The sequence below is a fragment of the Saccostrea cucullata genome, unplaced genomic scaffold (assembly GCF_032062105.1).
Source record: "Saccostrea cucullata isolate Sc308-1 unplaced genomic scaffold, CSIRO_AGI_Scuc_v1 ctg431, whole genome shotgun sequence".
NCBI lineage: Eukaryota > Metazoa > Mollusca > Bivalvia > Ostreida > Ostreidae > Saccostrea > Saccostrea cuccullata.
In genome coordinates, this window is record NW_026931011.1 from 213,173 (window position 1) to 234,765 (window position 21,593).

The 21,593-nt window shown below is 31.9% G+C and overlaps 2 protein-coding genes across 4 annotated transcripts; one reads left to right on the forward strand and one right to left on the reverse strand.

The window, feature by feature from the left end:
- Positions 1-2,293: 2,293 nt before the first annotated feature.
- LOC134231029 (solute carrier family 22 member 18-like) lies at positions 2,294-11,291 on the reverse strand. Its single transcript, XM_062712929.1, has 9 exons — positions 10,933-11,291; positions 8,283-8,526; positions 7,401-7,533; positions 6,363-6,463; positions 5,205-5,300; positions 3,948-4,060; positions 3,761-3,862; positions 3,552-3,672; positions 2,294-3,144 (listed from the first exon to the last, which is right to left on the reverse strand). Exons 1-9 carry the CDS (start codon positions 11,140-11,142, stop codon positions 2,978-2,980), a joined length of 1,287 nt encoding a protein of 428 aa, XP_062568913.1. The 5' UTR covers positions 11,143-11,291; the 3' UTR covers positions 2,294-2,977.
- A 216-nt stretch (positions 11,292-11,507) lies between these two features.
- Positions 11,508-20,923, forward strand: LOC134231030 (ras-related protein Rab-32-like). Of its 3 annotated transcripts, none has more exons than XM_062712932.1 (6): positions 11,508-11,641; positions 17,116-17,241; positions 18,930-19,008; positions 19,177-19,358; positions 19,755-19,898; positions 20,113-20,923. In XM_062712932.1, the coding sequence occupies exons 1-6, from the start codon at positions 11,639-11,641 to the stop codon at positions 20,224-20,226; spliced, it is 648 nt and encodes a 215-aa protein (XP_062568916.1). In that variant the 5' UTR covers positions 11,508-11,638; the 3' UTR covers positions 20,227-20,923. The 3 variants fall into 3 exon arrangements, with proteins under 3 accessions (XP_062568916.1, XP_062568914.1, XP_062568915.1); XM_062712930.1 differs by lacking the exon at positions 11,508-11,641 and adding an exon at positions 12,355-12,448; XM_062712931.1 differs by lacking the exon at positions 11,508-11,641 and adding an exon at positions 13,245-13,403.
- The last annotated feature ends 670 nt before the right edge of the window (positions 20,924-21,593 follow it).

Consider the following 21,593-nt stretch of genomic DNA (forward strand, 5'->3'; position numbering starts at 1 on the left):
GTAATCAGAAAAGCAGTTTTTCTAAAACAAAAAATTTCAAATATATGTAAAATTGATGGAAAGTGACATTATTATTATAAAATGATCTGCTTCTGTTTAATTGAAGGACAAATGTTTTAACAAATACTGAGAGGAGCGTTATGGGTAAACATATATCATGCATGTGTATTATATAAAGTAATTGAATGTAATTAGAAAAGTTTGAAATTACTGTTTTGGCGGTAATTAATTAAATTACAATTACAAGTAATGTGAAAAAACAAAATTTCATTTGTTCAAAAAATGTAATTAATAATCAATAGAAATATTTTTTAAAAAAGGACATCTTAAAAATAATGCTTATTTGCCTTATCCCAACTCAGGGTTTTAAAAAAGTGTAGGTGAGGAAATCGTTTTTTTTTTCCCTAGAAAACTTTAAAGTCATATATGGCGTATTTTTTTATAAGTTCAGACTAACTAAAATTAAATTCTTTCTATTTGTTTTGTTTCTTTATATAAAGATAGGACTTTCCTGTAAATTACACAATTTAAATCTTTAATAATAGATTGGTGACAAATATCAATAACCGAAATGTGAAATTTTATTTGCCCGCTAATCTTTCGGAATGTAAAATAGAAGGCACAATTTAAACAATTAAACTTTATAATGTGAATTTTTTTAAGTTCAAAATCGGTGAAAATTTGAATTTGAACGTGTATTAATAACAATATCATGTAAATCTTTTCTTAATCATTGTGAAATTTATATTATTATTATTATATTTAGCTCAGATACGCCATATATAGCTTTAAATACATACTCACAGAATGAAAAAATCCAGGAATAAAAAGAAAAAATATATCGTTTCCATGAGGGAGCTTTGAGTCGAGCAATTTTTTTGTCAGTCGGTCGGGAGAGAGCAAACATTTTTAAAAAATTGACTTTAAATTGGTATCGAATTTTTTTTGTTCAGAAAAAAGTGTTAAAAAATATGCAAAATCTATCACAATCGATTGTACCTTTGACTTTCGGCTACTTGGAATGGGAAGTCAATATGCATGGACATCAAATTTAAAAAGAATCAGTGGCTAAGCCTATAGAGGAAATATCCCCTCCCCTCCTATCATTTGTTAATAAGAGATGCAGGGTCGTAACTTTGTTTTTGAAAAAGTGTTGGGGGTGGGGGATCCATTTGCCTGAAAAAAAATTGCCCAAACTCGAAAGAGGGAACTTCCGACTTCTTTTAAAAACGTTTTTTTTTAACTCATACCTACTACATGTACATTACGATATTTGTATGCAGCAACAAAAAGTGGGGGGGGGGAACCGGACTTTCAATTAACATTCTAGTAAAAGTTATGTCTGGAAAAAGTGGAGAAAGGGCCTACCGGGTCCCCATGATGCTAAGTGTCTGGATATGCAGACCCCGGGCCGTGACTGCGACAGCGTGTGTCTAGAGAGGATAAAATGCTTTTCACTGAAAGACCCCGAAATAGGCCGTGGACAATGCGACTTTTTTTTTTTTGCTTGTCAGGTTATTTTGTAGGTCTAAAAAAATTCTTACACTTAGCCCCCCCCCCCCCTTACTTTTATTTACTCCCGACGCCAATGCAATACATATTCCGTACGAATCCAAAAGAAGTCATACCAAAGCTGAAGATAGTACAATTTTTAAAAATAAAAAAACGTATGAGGGAGTAATTAACATTACCTTTGTGCTATTATTTTACTGTCACTCAAAGTGCACATAATTTGCAGGCCCGTGAGAAGCAATTTAGTTTTGTTAACGATGGGTAACCTGCGTCACCTTTCAGAGTAATCAGTGGACTCGTCCAAAGACTTGCGGCGAACGATTCCTACGCTAAGAGCGCGAAATCTCTGTATGGAAACTGTTGCGGCTGCGGAGCTTCACTCATTGTTCATTCGCCATAGAAAAGAATCCAACATTTAACACTTAAAAAAAAAAAACTTCATTTTTGCGGGAAATTCGAGGGGCTTAGTTATCTAAAACGATTGTCATTGTATCATCTGAGTAAAAAAACGCGGGAAATTCCGTTGTCAACGTTTTGCTTACTCGCCCTAAAAACGAGAGAGCAATGGTGAAATGGACTAGTGCACAATTCACTTTTCAGGATGATAGCCTGTTTTCGAGAGGTATGCACCTAGACGTGCTCTGAACAAATAATCTTAGTTTTTCTTTCTTTTTCATACACATTCAAATTATCTATACACTTGTGAATCAGAAATTCCAAATTAAGTACATGTTTATTTTCTTACTCTTACTGCAGCTCCAGAGAAATAAAAAGAATGAAATAATTTCCATGTTGTAATTCTCTTATTCAACTAAAAGAGACAATTTGAAAAATGTGTTAACTCCAGTTAACAAGTAGTTTTACCTCTGAGCAAAAATGGTGCTCATTTAAAAAGTGCTAATTTGTTCACTAGAAAACAAATTTTTATGCAGTTGATGTGTTTGAAATGCACATTTCTTCCTTAAAATGAAATACAAATTGATAGAACTAGTGATAATAGAAAATGTCTCACAACTCCCTCCCCTTACACACAAAAGTATGTTGTATGATTGAAATCACACTCCTTCCATATTAACCATACAAAGCATATAAAATATCAAAAGTTCATATAAAGTGAAGAATCAAATTTTCCATTCAATTCACACAATACACTAGAGGAGAACAATACAAATCAAATATCCTCTTAGATCAGTCAACTTTTATTGTTATATTCTGAAGCATGATGAGAAACTGAAGTAAACCCTAACACTGATCATAATCATATAATATATATGATCATTCTCAACTATAATCCATCATACATACATATCCCTATTTAAAACTAAACATACATGTAGATGGCCAACATAACAAGATAAAATAGTGTACTGCCATTTGGGAACTAAAACAAAATCACAGACATAACAAAATCATATATAAACATCAGTAAACTAAAGGAATGCATAAAAAATAACCCTGATATATCCTACTGTCTGAGTTTTATAAACAGAATAATTGTAGCTATGGTGAGCATTATAAACCCGAGGTATCCAAAAGATTGAAAGCCATACTGCTTCAGTAGATATCCCCCAACAGTAGGAGAGATTGTCCTTATTAAAGAGTTAACAGCCATGTTCAATCCCAGCATCGCTCCTAGAAAATAATAAACAAGACATTTTACCTTATATTGACAATTTTATTATTTTTATTAATATGTCAAGACAACTGTGTAAAATTGTCCTCCTGTGTGAGTATAAATTTTGTATAAATAATAATATAAATTTATATAAAAAAAATGTAAAAGGATGTATGTATTGTCATTTGTCAGCTTATCTCTATGTCAAAAGAACTTTTTAATTCAACTAAATCATTATAGATAATATATGTAGTTATGAGTTATCTTTCCTGATTATCTGTATCCTGGTCAGACACCGTTTTTGTGAGGGCACTGCTGACTACAATATTTTGTAATGAGTTATCTTTCCTGATTCTATTGTGACCGTTTTTGTGAAGGCGCTGCTGACTACAATATTTTGTAATGAGTTATCTTTCCTGATTACCTGTATCCTGGTCAGACACCGTTTTTGTGAGGGCGCTGCTGACTACAATATTAGAGGAAGCCAGTCCCACAACTAAAGGAGCCATGACTACACACAACTGGAAAACATCTGTTACAAAAGCCTGAAAACAACAGCATGCAAGCCATTAATTTACTTAATAAATTCATAATTGGATCACAAGTCTCAATACCTGTGTGAAATGTACTTACAAGTGCTAAATAGGACCAAACTAGAAGAAATGATGACCATTTGAGTATGTCATTTTCTGAGAACTTCTTTGTTAATATTCCAATGCCAAGACCTTGTACAATCTGAAATGAATTGTGAAGTAAGAAAAGACAACTCTTCTACTTTTGATGTCTCATTCAAATTCAGATTTAAGGTTCAGTGTATTACCATAGTTAAAATTCCAACATAAGATAATAAATAGCCATTCTGCTCTGCAGGTAGTTTAAAAGTTTCCAAGGCAACAACCGAAAACATGCTTTGGAAAACTCCAATTGGCAGTCCTGTAAAATACAGCATAAAGTAAATCTCAGTAACTTGGGAGGATTAATACATTGTCCATTTAATTTTTTCACCTGTTATTTTACAATTTATTGACCCTCTCTACACCAGTGCAAAATGTTTTTTGAACATTGAGAAAAATATATTCTATAAAGATGTCAATTTTTAACTTCTTTAATTAATTTTCACTGTATAGTGCGAGGCATTTACCCCCAGGAAAAATAATCAAACATTACACATGTATCAGAGAAAAAAAAATCAGTTGTGTATTTCCATGGAGAAAGTGCATGTAAATAACATGTTCATTAAATTTATATTGGTCTACTGAAATGTAAAGAATACATGAATTTATTAAAAACTGTGTAATAAACAATGTACTGTGAATTTATATATTTTATAATTTAGAAAAGTGAAAAAGTTTTACATTGAAGTTATAAATTAATTGTACTTGTGTCTTCGTGCACAAATTGGAATTTTTTTTGTTCAAAAGGGCATAACTCTGTCAAAAATGGTGTGATCATACTCAAAACATAACTTGACCTCATATTTCTTTTAATTTGAACACATATAAAATATTATTTCAAAATGTTTGCAACCTCTTTGAAATTGTTTGAAACTGCAAATAATTAGAATTTTTCCAAGTCCAAGGGGCATATCCCTGACAGTTATGGTGCGATCATACCCAAAACAGAACTTGACTTAGATATTCATCTGACTAATCTGTATACTAAATTCCGCGCCGCCATTTCAATATGTGCATCCTCTCCAAAGAAAATGAACAGAAACTGCAAATAATTGGAATTTTTCTAAGTCCAAGGGGCATAATTCTGTCAATTATGGTGCCATTGTACCCAAAACAGAACTTGACCTAGATATTCATCTGATATACCTGTATACCAAATTTCATTTCAGTTCACTTCGAAGGGGGGCATAAAAAATACCATAGAATCAGAACTCTTTAGTGTGTAGTGTAGAGAGGGTTCTTGCAAAATCCTGTTTAATTTAAAGGTTTATAAAGCTAAAAATTATCATTTATATCTAGCACTTTCCATCTGCTATACTTTTTCCAGGTAATTTTATGTACAGTGTATTAAATTCATCATTGTGTGACAGTGAAACTAAAATTTCCAGCCCTGTGACCCTAACCTGCCAGCATTCTGATGAAGAGTAAAAAGGGAGCCCCAGGAGCCATTATCAAGGAGAAGAGCTTCTTCAAACTGAAAACAGCTGAATCTGAACTCTCTGAAAATGAAAGTGAAATTATACTCTTCAACTTAAAGGTTTGCTCATTACTAAATTCAATTCAATTCATTTATTGACAACACCATCATACATTGGCATATAGTCATGAATACAACAATTAACATACATAAAATAAAATATCAAAGAAAGCATATCAGGTTTGTTGAAGGTTTTCTTTTAATATCAAAGCACTTTTTCAAAAAGTTACAAACTAAATATGCAGTTCTAATACTTGTAGGATTGATAATGTTGATAGTGTTGGTAGATGCAGTAGGTGACTCAATGATAATACATGTATAAGGGAATAAAGAATCAAACACATGTTAATGTTAATTTTTGTTCTTACAAAAAGTTCATTTTAGCAGGGACCTATATACCAACGGGATAGGCAACTACCGCAAGTCTCGCAATATCTCGTAAGTCATGGGATTTCGTAAGTCAACTTTAATTAATTATATCTCTAGACTAAAGCTATCACATATTTGAGATCAAATCCTTTAATTATCTGTCAAAAAATCATTCAAGATTTGTTTTTAGCACGTATTATACTCCTTATCTTCGTAGTAATTTTGTTTTATGCAAAATTAGCACATGCCCCAATCGGCCATATTTCCGAGAAATCACCGATTTCGGTGTTTGTTTTCCTTATATTTAAATTATATTATTATTATGCTTTAAAATTTATTAATAAATCAATTCCAATACATAAAAGGAATAAATGATATTAGTCAGAAAACACCCTGTTTACTGGAAATAAACGTAGTTTGAAAAACTAAGTGTTGTGCGTGATGTTTTGGGTAAATAAACATGGCGATGAAGGAGTTGTCTATCCCGTTAGTATTTAGGTCCCTGATTTTAGTTATGATTTGAAGTACTTCTGTGAAGTGTATATTTTGTTCTTATAATTAACAACCAGATCTCATGATTATTTAAATTTAAATATTATTCTATAGATAACATTCATATTATTCCCATAGCAAATCAAAAGAAATATGCAATGAAATGATAAGGATAAATTTTGATTGCAAAAAATGAAAGCTTTGATTGATTTAATTGTTTTACCCTTTATATGTGACTTCTTTGTTCTCTTTGGCACAAACATCCACACAATGCCTATACTGACAAGGGACCCAGCACAGGCCACAAAGGCAGCTGTCTGTTCACTGCAACACAAAAAGAATGAATTAAATTACCAGTGGGCAGTAATACTCACCTGTCTAATAGTGCTCTTACAGAAAGGAATAGTATAGAATATATAGAGCTCTTTTAAGAGTCATTCAAAATTCAGCCTATAGTCAGCTGTAATTTTAAAAGTCTTGAATGGATATTACTGCAGATAATGACACTTGCATATTAGTGTTACAAATCCAAGTTCTATAGGGGTATTACTCTGAAGAAACCAATGAAATGTTTTCCAAATATATTTATGCATATCTTAAACAACTGAAGGTTTGTTTGAACAATTACTGAGTCTCTCAAATTTGTAAATATGGCCATGACAAACACCTCTCTCCATAAATAACTGAAAAATAATGTTTTTTCCAATTATTTCTGCTTAGGCCATAATAAAAATATTCCTAGATTCTCATCCCCGCCCGCCCCGATTTTATACTCCCGCCTCGATTTTTTTTATTTCTGTTTTTCTTCGTCTTAATTCTGATCAGGATCGGTATTCATCTACCATTCTACTTTCATTTTTAATCCCGCGAAAGTCGACATGATTTTGATGGCTGAAAAGATGGTAATTGCTGTAATACATGCGTATATATTTTAAACAAGGGTCATTGGTTGAAAAAGATTGGTGATGATGTGAAGTGAGAGATAATTGAACCCTTATTATGACTTTTTTCGGGTATTATAGATAAAATTACACACATTGACCAGGTCAATAAAAAATCTGCAAAATTGAAAAAATAAAAAAATATAAAATAAAAGCCGCCCGCCCGCCTTGATTTTTAAAAAAATTCGAATGAGAATCTAGCAATTTATTTATTATGGCCTTAATAAGTTTATATTAACATTCTCAATTTTGGAATTTTCACATTTTCTTTAGTCCTGGTAGATTGTCTTTGACCTTCATCCCATGACTGTTTATCATACCTGAAGTATTTGGTCACTAATCCTCCTAGAAATGGGCCAATCACCATGCCCACTCCGTATGACAAGCCCAGCTTGCCCAGAGCTGCTGCTCTCTGTCCTTCCTCACCCATATCTGTCACAATCATCTGCCCACCTGTCAAAGATAACAATCATTGGTATCCTGTTCAAATCTGTATATATTTTAGTTGGATGCTCATTTGAGTTCATAATGAGAGGCATTAGGTCCATGAGCCACACCAGTCACCAGTGTCAGCATAACCTTGTTTTCCCCCTATCTATTCCAATGTAAAACACTACCTGGAGATGCTTCTACCCCGGTAAATAAATACGGCTAATCATTGAAAATAGACCCATGATTCTTGAGTAGAAGTTAGAAGTTAAGAATGCTAAAAGTTTTCATATGGACAGTGCATAAGACATGAATTTGAGTAATTATTAAGATAAAAGAAATCAAATGTATGAAGGAATACCAGTTATTTTTAGTTCAACTGTTTTAATTTCATGCTGCAAGAAATTAATTTAAGTTTCTTTTAAGCATTTAAATATTTTTAAAAACTAATGATAGCATTCATGATGGGTTTCATTTCACAGAAAAATGATAAATCACGACACATAGTGAAATTTAAACCAACATGAATATTTGCCAATCTACAGTATGAAGGCCAGGTGCCTGTTAAGTTCAAGACAACAGACTAGTAATTATTTAATTAATCCAATTTTTGATGGTCAAGTAAAGCCACTTAAACATAACATTTAAAACCAAAATATAAAATTTTCATAGGTAGACAAAACAGTGAAAATTAAGACCATATCATATCTCGTCTGATAAATATACTAATGTACAATCTAGTAGTCACACTCTGTATCAAGTTTTAAACCCACCTTGCATAGCATGCATGAAAATGGACGGCAGTCTGGATAGAAAAAGTGAAAAGAAATTGTCAGCTATTCCCAGCAGGAAGTAGGAAGCTGATGCTGAGGCAAAGGCCAGGGCCATGGCTGCTCTCCCCCCAAACATGTCTCCAAATCTCCCATACACTGGACCCCCACATAACTGGACCACTGCAAATGTTGTCTGAAGATATCCAAAGAATACTGGATCCACCCCAAGCTTCTTTGTTAAGTACTGGAAATAAAACAAAAAATAACTTTATCACGTGCTGCTACTTTAAAGAAACATTAAGACTGATTTTAAACAAAAAAAATTAAAAATAAATTCTGTAGATGTACTTTTTTTCTTAGAGAAATTTTTCTACCCTCTGTGCACTGTCAAAATTTTTATGCAGATTTTTTTTTTTTGCAATGTTCTTGAAATACACTTAAAACAGGGCTCACACTGGACCGAAAATATTTTTCGCCACTTTTCGTGACACAAGCTTTAAGGAAAGGCATACTTACATCTGATTTCTCGACAATGCAATTCACTTTTTGTTATTCAATTTTTTTTTTATTATGTTTATCTGACACAGACATAATTGTTTTAAAATTGTAATATTTAAAGCTTATGGTAGTATCCATTTAAAAAAAGAAAAAAATTAATATTGGAACAACACAATTAATTTGATAATTGTATTGATATCAGCCAACTCTTGACAGAAAATGTCCTCTTGTTTATATATTTTTTTGGCCTGGGAAGGAGGGGGGGGGGGGGGCTACAGACCTAGTAAAAATAGGACATTTTCTGAAAATGGAAATTTTCATCATTTCATTAATTAATTGTGAAAAGAAGTAAATTAAAAAGTAATGAAAATTAGGTTTGAAACTTAACAACTTGGAAACTCCAGGGTTTAATATGCAAGCTCATTTTATTGTAAATAATGCAGTGTAATTTACTAACTAAAGATTATTCTGTTTCCAAACCAATTTCTTTTTAACTCTGGTATATTAATGTACACATTTTTCAAATTTCAGTAGGTAAAATTTGAAGCCATTCTTTACAATTTTCGTCATGTTTCCCTACTTTCGGTTTTAAAAAAACGATCTACATAGATCCAGATTTTGTTGATAAAAATCTTTTATTTACTAATTTCATCTCCCAATAACACTTTATCCCCCCTTGTTTACTCCAAATTATATTATTTCAAGCAATTTTGTAACCCTTTATTGCTCCAGGCTAGTTACCTAGTCAGCAGTGTTCGTTCAAGCGAGACGTGATTTCCTACATGTAGGTTTCAGTTTTCACACCTCTGCTGCATTAAGTAAACAAAGGGACTTATCTGTGTACATTGAATAAACAAAGGAGCTAACCAGGACTACACAAATTTTGTACATGGTACATCTAAAAAATTCATTTTCGCCACTTATGAATTTCTTTTCGCCACTTTTGAAAAAAATTCGCAATTGGTGACAATGGCGAATCACAGCTCGAGCCCTGACTTAAAACATTTAAAATCAATCCATGATTTTTACTCAAATAGAAAACAGGAATTGCAAGTACATTTATAGTACTTGTTTGTGTGGAGCGTCATAGAATAATTTTTACAACTGTTTAGACTCCAATGGAGTCAGCAATAACCTAAACTTAGTGTTGCCATTGAAATTTAAAATGTCATGATGTGAATATTTGGGTAAATTAGAAAATTTGAGCTCTTAAGTTTATGGGTTTTTCTTCTATAATCAGACATAAATATATACAATTAAATGTCTGTGTTTGTTGATACAGGATTTATTTAACAGTTGCATTCAGTGCAGAAAAAGTTTACATATCTTGCTTATGAGTCAAATCTTATTAAACATTTGTATTTTGTAATAATTGTTTTGAAAGAAGTACAGAAAATTGAAAATTTTGCAAAAGTTATGTCCCTTTGCAAAGTGAAAAGGGCGATGCAATATATCCGCTTTACACTATCAAATATTTGGAAGTGTTCAGATAAAACAACATTTAAACAGAAATTCTTGCAATGTACACGAATTTGTTGCATATCATTGGGCAACAAAAGTAATTTGAAATGCAAGCATTTTTCTCTGCCAAAAGACAATGTTGCTGATCAAATAAACTAATGTGAGCATTCTATGCTAGTTAGAATTATGAAACTGTGTCTTGGTACAAGCCCTCACCACAGTTAGAATACGTCCCATATACTTGCAATGTAGCAAATCGGAGCGGATCCGCTCCGAAACGATTTTGAAGAATATAAAAGGATTTGCACTGGAAATAACTACCAAATTAATCAAAACAAACCTTTTTGAGATTGCTTATGCCTTTTATCCCAGAAAATAATCCATCTAAAGACGAAAATCCAATTAATTTTCTCAATGTTTTTCTCTCGCTTCAAATTTACCTGCCATGTTTACATTCGGAACTCTCTAGATTGTTCGTAGTAAATGCACCGAGTTATAGTGAGTACGAGTTATCACCCATGTTTCTTTTGCTACATTACGAATATATGGAACGAATTCTATCGTTAAACCGGGTCTGTAGGACAATATCATTTTAACTATAGAATGTTCTATCTAATTCTATGCCTTCACCATCCTAAAAATGACATCAAGGGACATAACTTTTGAAAAGATTTTTTGAAGACTTTCTTACAGGCAAAGTGCCTATTTGTATCCAGAAGCATGTCGCATATAGGAAGATGTTGAAATGGGTACTAAATATGACTCTGTTAAATTTCCATTTCCCAATTTGTACTTCATTGGTAGAATGCGGAAGTTGGGTGTTTTTCTCAGATACTTCAGTGGGAGCATCTCCTCCCATGTTGTCTAAGCGTTTTCTCCTTGCTCGCGATCGAGTTTCCATGTTGCCACTTTGTGTACCAAACTGTTACTACAGAATAACATTACTGTCGTTTAAATTATATCAAGATTAACATTTGCAAACATTTAAGAAAAAGCCAAAGGAAAACAATTTTCCACGTACAAGAAAAATCGTCGATGTTATATGAAGGCTTATTTGTACTTATGCCTCTGCGCCTTTGAAAGAAGAATTTTGTAGACTAAGAAAAACTACCAGAAAACGTGAATATTGTCGTAAAATAAGATTTGGAAAAATTAATATGTCTCGTATTGCATTCAGCGAAACGGAAATTAATTCGACTTGATCTACATTAATAATTCTTTTATCAATAAGCGTAAACATTTATTTTTTCAAATTTAGAACATTTACGACAACCGAAAAATTTTATACAAAACAAACATGTCACATGATAGTCAGAAAGTAGGTAGTGTGTATAGTATAGATAGATAACGGCGGCATCTATGACTTAGACTCTCAGGGAGGAGACAGGAGGTGCATCATGGTAAGTTTCAGTCATATAACTTACTCAGATTAAATAACCGCAGAACCACACTCTCATCAGCTGTTCAGAATTGCCCAATACCTTTGGATGGTAACGTGACAATTTAAGACCTCTGATAGTCTTGAAGACGCGTCACATGACTTGGGGTTAAGGTCAGAATATGGAATAAGTAAAGGTATATTTTGAGTTAGTTCGAGGAAAATTATTTCCTTCACCTTCCCCTTTTAACAATATATCATTATATGCAACTTCTACATATGCATGTATTTGCCATTTCCCAGTATATTACTACAGTAAAATCCTATGTTGTATTGTTTTTTTACCTGCAGTTTTTTTTAATCCCATGTAAAGAAAAGCTTCAGAAACCCTCTTATGACATCAATTTACTAAATGTAAATAAAACTACAAGTTTATTTTATTTATGTTTTAAAAATTAGAGCAGTTAGACACGACAAGCATAACCTGTTACCTGTATATTATACATAATGTTCGGAAGCATAGATGACCTTAATCAATCACCTGTCTCAAGGCCTTGCAATCATTTTTGTGTTAAAAGGCATTATTTCAAGAACAGCCTTGTGATACTGCCCATGTGACTATACATTGTGTATTTCTGTTCTCTCATTCAGTTAATAGTAGACAGGAAAGCTTGCGTAAGAGTGGACTAAGACTTAAGTGTTGTGAGATTTCTGATTTAATTTGTTCTAAAGTTAAGTGAGGGAGGTATTCATGACAATGGTAAGGGAGGGAAATAAGCAGCAGGTGGAAACCATTCCTAACGGACATGCACCTGTATCAGATATCCAGGTACTAAAAGTTATACATTGAATATGAGAAGACAGTGATTGATTATCTTGAATCTTCTTTTTTTTAAGGGTAATCTAAAAATGTTTATGAAATTGCAATTCTTATGCACAGTTGATGTATTTTGAGATAAGATAAATAAACACATTATAATTAAAAAAAGGCTTCAATTTGTATGAACTGGAATTGATTGTACTAGTAGTAGTACGTACTGACATGTGGACACTGGAATAATATATCTTGATGTAGTAGTGGAATTATTTCTTAACTAGATACATGTCTAAAAGTTATGGCAACTGTTGGGAAAGATGTTCATAAATTTACCTCAGTTATAATTAAACTTAACTAAGTTAACTAGAATTTTCACAATGCAAATGGCAAATCTGAAATTAGAGTTGCTACATTGTTGGGTAAGGAGATGGGATGGGATTGGGTGGGGGTAAGGTTGAAAGGAAGGCTTTATCAAACACTAAGTAATGTTTTCATACATTCATCACATAAAATCATTTTCCCCTAAATTAAAGAGCAGCTTACCTTGCATTTCTTACAAATACTGTAGTAGGTGTTTTCTTTTTTCAACTCCCAATGATAGCATAATTGATAAAAGGATTTTCGGAGTCATTTAATGAAATTCCTCAGCTGAAAAGATTCATACATAGAACTGTAGTCAACATTTATACAATTAAGTTCAGTGAATGGAGTATATTGTGTGCTACTTCTTGTACTGCCCTAAGTTATCTTTCTTGTAAAGAGACTAGTTTCCTGTGGGATGGTGAGGAGATAGAATACATGTATAAACTTTTACTTACTGATATTATGATCAAACAATGAAGTTCTTTATTCCATCGTGATACGTAGACCCTTGTGCAAAAATGCATTTTATACTTTGGGGGATTACTTGTGTGCATGAGCAAGTATGAATGCCATTATAAATGTTAACTCGGATTTAATTCGGAAGGTAAATTTTGCTGCTGAACCCAGGCTTGAGTATTTTTTAATTAATCTGTTTGTGCACCCTTTCAGAATCATTGTTATACATTGATCAATTTGATGTGCATGATGAATCTGTTTTACTTTCTAATGTGCTATTTAAATCTGAGTTGACACAGCAGGTTATTTTGCCTATCATATACATGATATAGTATTTTTGCATAAAGAGATTGATTCACTTAACATTGATAAAATTCCTTTCAAGTATTTTTTAGGCATGATTAATTTTATGTCTGCTGTTGATCTCTCGCTACATATATTATGAAAATCTTTTAAAAGTACAAATGTTTATTTTAGCGATTATCCTTGAATATAATGTGTGTCTCAGAATGTTTTTATATATTAGGTATACACTGTGCCTTGTGATGTAAGACTTGACTTAGCTGTGAACCGTTATAGAAGTGTATGATCCGTGTGCATCACCTTGAAATAATTATGTGGTCATCCTGTAATCTGAAATAAGATGACACAACCTATATATAATTTCCTCTTTTGTATATTTCTTGAAATTTGAATAATGTTCAAAAATGTAAAAAGTAGACGGTATAGCGATAAGCTCTGAAGTGAACTTTATGAACTAATGTATGGTACTGAGCATCTGAAACAAAATCTAGATAACATCATCATATCATAAGCTTTATTTTATTTATTTAATCATCTTATAAGAGTAGTACAAACAAACAATATCCCTCCACCCTAGCTAACAGTTTTACTCGTGGAACTGACATGCTTTGAATTATCAAACATTGTAATTATGTGTTACCATTCTTCCTTTCACATGCAAATATCATGTTACGTTTACTATCTTAATATCCAGGGCAATGGTATACGGAAGTCATAAGACATAATTAGATAAAAAAAGAGTTGAGAGTGTCTGTATTTATGTGTAATGTTTAGAGGGAAGTCTTTTTAAAAAAATAAACGATTTCATTAATTATGAGCTTTCACTCTAACAGGCTTTTCATTATCTCATTATCATGTGATACACTATAGATAACCATGTGACAAGTACTGGTGGTAAAAAAAAATATCATGCAATAATTAGTACAGAATATAAATATTGACGTCTGATTTCAAAAATTGTCACTTTAATTAAGTTTATAGAAAAAAATTTCTCAAAAATATGTTTTAAAAAAGTAAGATTATGAGATTTACTGTGCCCTATTTCAAATGGAAGTACATGTGTACTTTTATCCATACTTAAAAAAAAAAAACAATAATGAAACATATTCATAAATATTGTATTCCTCTAACAATGTTTGTATGTGCAAGCTAGATGATCACGTAATTAATCATTTAATCATGTTAATTCTTATAAAAATTGAAGAGAAACACTTTAAGTTTTTGACAGCTCTAAGGTGTGCATACAACAAATGAATGGCAAAAAACTTAATGAATGAATAAGATAAATGTAGTTCAGATGATTTTTTTATGTTAATCATTCATTTTATAGACAGGTATGTTTAATCTCTACATGTTTACACCTGTATGTGAATCAGGCAGGCATCTCAAATTTTATATCCAAGGAAATGCGTGGTCACAAAATTAGTGTCCAGTCCCTCCATATGTAAGAATGTTTAAAACTGGAGGCCATTGTCATGCTAATTCCATGCTTTTATTATGTCCAGCATTGATAATGGTACACAATTATCTCTAAGTTAGTTCAAGTTTGACATAGTCTGAGTAGCATAATTTTAAACATAAAAGCATCAATAAAGTTTGTTCAAACTACACAATATTCCTGGGAAGTTATTTTAAAGACTGAGCTGAAGGAATGACAATAAACTATTTGACAATTCTATTTGAATTGTGCATATACCAGTACATGTAGTATTTTGATGCCAGAGATGTAATGATGTGATATAGATCTAAATACATCCTAAGGACAGATGATGCAAACAAAAAACAATGTGATAGTGAAACACACATGCTCCCAAAAGGCAGCTTATGGTGATGGTTAAAGTTCTAAAAATGCACGTCATACTCCAAGGTCAAGTCACTCAAGTGATCAAAAATGTTGTTACGCCAAAAAAGGCCTGGTGTCAGTGGATATTCCTGGTAAATATGAAAGCCCAAGCACCAGCCATTCAAATGTTATCATCAAGGGTACAGTTTTCTTAAAGTGGGTCAAGGACAAGGTCAAAGGATCAAAATTAATGGTACATAAGGGAAGACCATGTCATAAGAAATATACATGTATGCAAAATATAAAAGCCCTAGCACCAATTAAATGTTATTTGAAAGGTGAATTATTTTCAAAAGTAGGTCAAACTTCAAGATCAAAATTTCAAAATTGTCGGTATCAAAAGGAAGGTCTTGTCCAAAGGAAAATACTTGTGAATTTCAAAGCCCTAGTGTTAAATGTTCAAAAGTTAAGGCCAAGGTCAACTTTTTTAAGGTGAACCAAACTATACGGTCAAGGTAAAAAATAAAAAAACCTTTGAAAGGTCTTGACCATGATAATTATTTGAAGTATGAAAGCCCTAGCACCAACTGTTCAAAATTTATGGCCAAGGTTAAATTTAGTAAAATTTTTGCAAAAGTAGATCAAACTCCAGGGTCAAGGTTAAAAAGTCAAATATGTTGGTACCCAAAGGAAGGTCTTGTCACAAGAAATACTCATGTGAAATATGAAAGCCATAGCTTCAACCAATCAAAAGTTATGGTCAATGTTAAAGTTTTTGGAGACAAACACACATACATACAGGGAAAAATCTATACAAACCCATGAATCTTCAATTATTGGGCATAAAATTGGATGCCTGGATTCACCATTCTGAAACAGAAGTTAGGGTTAGTTGGCCTTTTGAATGAAAATTTCCAATATCTATACAATGAATATTTTAGCAACAAACGGCTCTTTTCAGAGAAATATGGGGAAACTGGTTTGGTACTATTCCTTGCATTGTGCTGTTTGTATAACATAGAAATTAAGCCTGCTTTATATAACTCTTCCCAAATATTTGTAAATGTACAAGTAATTTATATATTTTATATTAGAACAAGTTATGATTGTATTGATTTTTAGTTTTTATCTATCTTGTATGGAGATAAATGTAGATGCACCCTAACTAAATGGACTTGTGTTATCAATGTAATGAACCAATCGTACTTTAAATTTTTAACAAGGTACATATATTGGAGGAAGTTGAAATAGGTAGCTTATGTCAATAAAGGGTAATAGGTACATTGTGTTGTCTTTATACATGTAGTAATATAATGATACTTGACTAGGCAGTTAAGTATCTCAGTACTGCTAAAGCTTGGTACCTTTTGTTGACTTAGATGGTAACATTATCATTGTTACTGTAGAAATTTTAGGAGAATTAGTAGGTTTAATTTTGTGCTAAGTGAAGAAATTATTAACAGTGATAACTAGGATGCAGCTAACATAATTGACTAAAACATTTTTAAATTTCTATACCATAATTTCATTTTGAAGAAAGGACCACTGATGTTATAAATATTGATTAGTAAAGGACATGCAACTGTCCATTTTTAAGTCTTTATAGTACAGACCATTAATCCATTTTCTGACTTTTTGTCTAGTACTACGTAAATATGCAGTGTGTATGTTTGTCATTAAATTGAAGATAAAGAGAGGACTATTTGTAGGGAGGACTGAGGGGTTGGGGCACCTGTTAATTTTTTGAATACTTAATTTATATTTTTTATTGCAGGCGGGAAGTCCTGAGAAGAAGGAGCACCTGTATAAGATTTTAGTGATAGGAGAACTAGGAACAGGAAAGACGTCCATTATAAAGAGATACGTCCATCAGTTCTTCTCACAGCATTACAGAGCTACTGTATCCTCTCTTACTTAATTTAATCTTACATTGATTTCAAAGTCAGGTTAAGTTAAAAAATCAAGGTTAATTTACATATTCCTAAACTGATAGACTTTTTGAATTGAAATAATTTTCTTGTTGATAAACTGTCTAGAAAGTAGCTAACTATTCCTACCAAGGATTTCTGATCCACTAATCACCTTAAGAAACCTTGGTCTATTATGCTATCAAAATAGGCTTGTTTTTGTCACATGATCTCAAATCTTACCTCAAATGTATAGCTTGTGATACTGACAGAAATATAGAGCATTTTTAAAAAAAGTAGTTATATAAGCAACAATTTACAAGCAGGTATCAAAGGATGTTTTATTTATATAGTGCAAATCTATATCTGTAATGTAAAATTTTCATAACATTCTGTGCACATCAACTTAAAGTTAGATGATGCCATAGCTATTTTCAGAGTGGTATGTTATCTTAATGATCAATGTTTACCTTTGTTTTTCATTCTCGAGATAGAGATATTATCATTTACAATGACTTTTACTGATTGGTTGAATGATATAAATGAAGTTGACTCCAATCTAAACTTTAAAAAAAAAAAAGTCCTGTTTTCTGATAGCATGATAGGCCAAGGGTTTGTTAGAAGAGTAGTAGTTCAGATACCATTGACTAGTGAAGATTGACAGAAGCCCCAATATTGAATATTTACTTCAAGCTGGAAAATAAGCCAGGGTTTATATAAGGGACATTGTTATATTTACACACAAATAAATTAATGTTTCTCCTTTCCTGTTACACAGACAAGTCTCCAAGAAAAGAATATGTTCTTAAAAAATTCATTATATTCGGGTGTTTTCCAGCATGGTTTCTTGAATTAAACTACCATACTAAAAAAAAAATTATGAGAACCCCTTGAACTAAGTTTTTAAATTGGAGGTCAAGGTCAATATACTTGTACAGTGAGTAAAACTGTCCTGAGTAGATTTTTTTCCTTCACCTGGAGCAACCGGGCTCACACTTAGGGCACCCTTGTGTAAAGTGAGACTTTGAACCAAGTTTCTAGGTCAGAGGTCAAGGTCATAGAAGATAACTGTGAAATCCTTGTTGTGAGTAGGGCTGGGACGATATATCGAGATATCGATATATCGTGATATATGTGGGGATGATACGCATATCGATGCATATGAAGAAATATGGAAATATCGCCCATGAAAATCTGACTTCTATTTTTCTTTGTTTATTTAACATTTGGAGTTTATATAAAATAAATAAGTTAAATATAAATATAGACATGAAATAAATAATAATTAACACCATTTGAGCAATATATTTTTGTTTTAGAACATATAAACAACTATTTTGAATAAATTATTCTAATTTTCAAAGAAATAATTTGTTTATTTCAATACAAAAAAAGATTTTATAAGCAATAAAACATATCGTGATACATATCGTATCGTGGCTCAAATATCGTGATACGTATCGATATAGAAAAAGTTGTATCGTCCCAGCCCTAGTTGTGAGCATATTTTCTCTCCCTTTGTCTATGCAGATCATACTTTACTCATAAAGTGCTTACTTTATATTATTGAAAGAGTTGCTTTAAACTTAAAGCCAAAAGTTTTGAATACATTATTACTTGTACAAGTAAATTCAGAACCAGTGCATGATGTGAACGTGTTTTTCTTAACTTCTGCTATCAGATTGGTGTAGATTTTGCCTTAAAGGTCCTGAACTGGGATGCAGACACAATTGTCAGATTACAGTTATGGGACATTGCTGGTATGTATGGAAATTCTATTTGATGGTTTTATGTAAAATTATTAAAGAAAGTGGCCTGATGGAATACATGTAATTCCATTTGATTATTTTTAAGGGGAGGGGGATTTTAGTTTATTTAGGAAATCAGATTGAGAATACAACGATAAATAATGAAATAATATTTTCCAGGTCAGGAGCGATTTGGAAACATGACACGGGTATACTACAAAGAGGCAGTAGGGTGTTTCATTGTGTTTGACGTTACAAGGGCTTCCACATTTGATGCCGTGGTAAAATGGAAGAGTGATTTAGACAGTAAAGTACAGCTTGCAGATGGTAGCCCCGTCCCCTGTGTTTTATTAGCTAATAAAGTAAGTTTTCCAATCACACTTTTTGTAGAGGGTGTGAATTCTAGGTGTAGGAATGATTTTTTTAAGTGACTTTATTTGATTGTCATGCATATTATATCGGTCTTGTGAGAAAGACATGATCATGTGTACTGACATTTATGGATGATGTATTATTATAACTATTGCTGTGGTCATGCAAAAAGAAGATAAATCATTATTGACCATTGTGCAGTGATGGCAGAAGCCATCATTAGATTGATTTATATAAAGAATACACTGATAAAATGGAAAAGACAAGCATTCAGTTGAAACAAGATAAACTTGAATAAGATGATAACTAGTTAGAGATTTATTCTCTTATGCTATTGTTCTTACAATATTTGTTTCTCTAAATAAACTTATTTTTATTTTTTACAGTGTGACCAAGCTAAGGAAGGTCTAGTAAACAACTCAAATCAGATGGATGATTTCTGTAAGGAGAAGGGTTTTATTGGTTGGTTTGAAACATCAGCAAAAGAAAATATCAACATTGATGACAGTGCAAGGTTCTTAGTTCAACGAGTAAGTACAGAATAAAACTTGAAAAAAAAAGTTAAAAATATAAGATTTGGAAAGGTTTTAAAAATATAAGCAGAGTCCAGAATTCTTCTTTATATACCTATATCAGTAAAAATGTGTACATTAGTTCAATGGCAGAGGCAATATGGAAAGATTTTTACAGTTTGGCAAATTTGACTAAACATATCTCGAAGCATGTATTTCAAACATTTTGCAGATATTAGAAAATGATAGCAACATAAAACGAGACGAAGAAGATCAGGATAAGATAACTCTTGACAGCCGGCAAAACATTCTAAAAAATCCAAAGGAGAAGGGAGGATGCTGCTGATGTCACAGCTGAATAAACTTAAATGTTTATGGATGAGTGAAAACATTATTTTGTATGGATGAGAGAGCACATTGAGTTGTTATGGATGAATGAGCACAAAAATTTGTTTTGGATGAGTGGAATAAGTGAATGAGAAGATGGATGCGCTTAAAATGAGATATAACAAGATATTGAGATACAGAAGAACCATTGAAACATCATGTACATGTATGTTAAGACAATGCAATGTTTGTGTGTATGTGTGTTACTAAGTTCAGGTAGTAGTGAATGCTATCTTTGTACACCACATCCAAAGTTCATTTTTTTTTTTATTTGTACAACATGAAAATGCTTATTATTGTCTTTTATAGTAATTCTTACTTACTCTACTTTTTACTTCAGAAGATTATGTTGTCAGTATGTTCTGCTTTCAGAGGTTTATATTCTTATTAGTTGCCATATTTAACTCAGAATGTGCCTTAAACATGCACTTATTTGAGAGAAATGGTAATTTTAAAACAGAAGAATTTTAGTGTTATTTATTATAATCTACTTGTTTATGAATAAAAACAATGCAAGTATATTGAGTTATTCTAATTATAGTGTAGTGAGAGGCATAGATATTTTAGAATGTGTTCATAGTAGGTTTACATCTAATTATTAAAATGCAGTTGTGTTTTGTTTTTTCATAAATTTCATTTATGCGTGAACCAAACTGTGCATACAAATACATTTATTTAAAAAAAAAAAATGCACAAGGACCCACTTAATCTTGGTTGTTGACAAATGGTTAGATTAAGACAATGCTGTCAAGATGGAGATTTGTTCTTTCAGTTTTTAGAAATTTTTGAAGAAAATGTGAAGTTAGACAATGCAAAAAGTTATTTTTCTCCATAGGATAAAAGATAAATCTTGGAGAAAATAGTTCTCATAGGCTATCATTTTTAGATTAAAATTTTAAAAGATCAGTTCAGTAATTATGGTGATTAATATTTGTATATATATTGTTGTTTTGCTGTAAAAAATCTTTTTTGACTACCTGTCATTAAAATTTTCAGGGAGTAGAATTCAGTGCCAAACATTGTAGGTTAAATTTTTATGTTTGGAGGAGTAGGGTGATCCCTTCTTTTAAGGAACATACTGTCACATCATAAAAAATAAATCAAATTTCTTAAAGAACTTGATATTCAAGATTTGCTTATGGGAGGTTTATAGGGGTTGATGTCAGTTTGTTTTATTTTACATCTATTGAAGATTCCAAGACAATCAAATTGGTCAATTAAGTAGTTTTTCTGGCAAGTTCTGTTTGTTTTCTTCCAAACACCATCACATAAAGTGTACAATGAATACATCATTTTTTTCGGAGTATGTCATGTCTTCCTGTAAAA

Excerpts from the sequence above, each read along its gene's own strand:
- LOC134231029 (XM_062712929.1), bottom strand. The coding sequence starts at position 11,142 with ATGGAAACTCGATCGCGAGCAAGGAGAAAACGCTTAGACAACATGGGA. Across the intron at positions 8,527-10,932 it reads TACAAATAGGCACTTTGCCT|TACTTAACAAAGAAGCTTGG; the intron begins GTAAGAAAGTCT and ends TTTTATTTCCAG. Across the intron at positions 3,145-3,551 it reads GGTGTCTGACCAGGATACAG|GAGCGATGCTGGGATTGAAC; the intron begins GTAATCAGGAAA and ends ATTATTTTCTAG.
- LOC134231030 (XM_062712930.1), top strand. The coding sequence starts at position 12,371 with ATGACAATGGTAAGGGAGGGAAATAAGCAGCAGGTGGAAACCATTCCT. Across the intron at positions 12,449-17,115 it reads CACCTGTATCAGATATCCAG|GCGGGAAGTCCTGAGAAGAA; the intron begins GTACTAAAAGTT and ends TTTTTATTGCAG. Across the intron at positions 17,242-18,929 it reads CACAGCATTACAGAGCTACT|ATTGGTGTAGATTTTGCCTT; the intron begins GTATCCTCTCTT and ends TTCTGCTATCAG.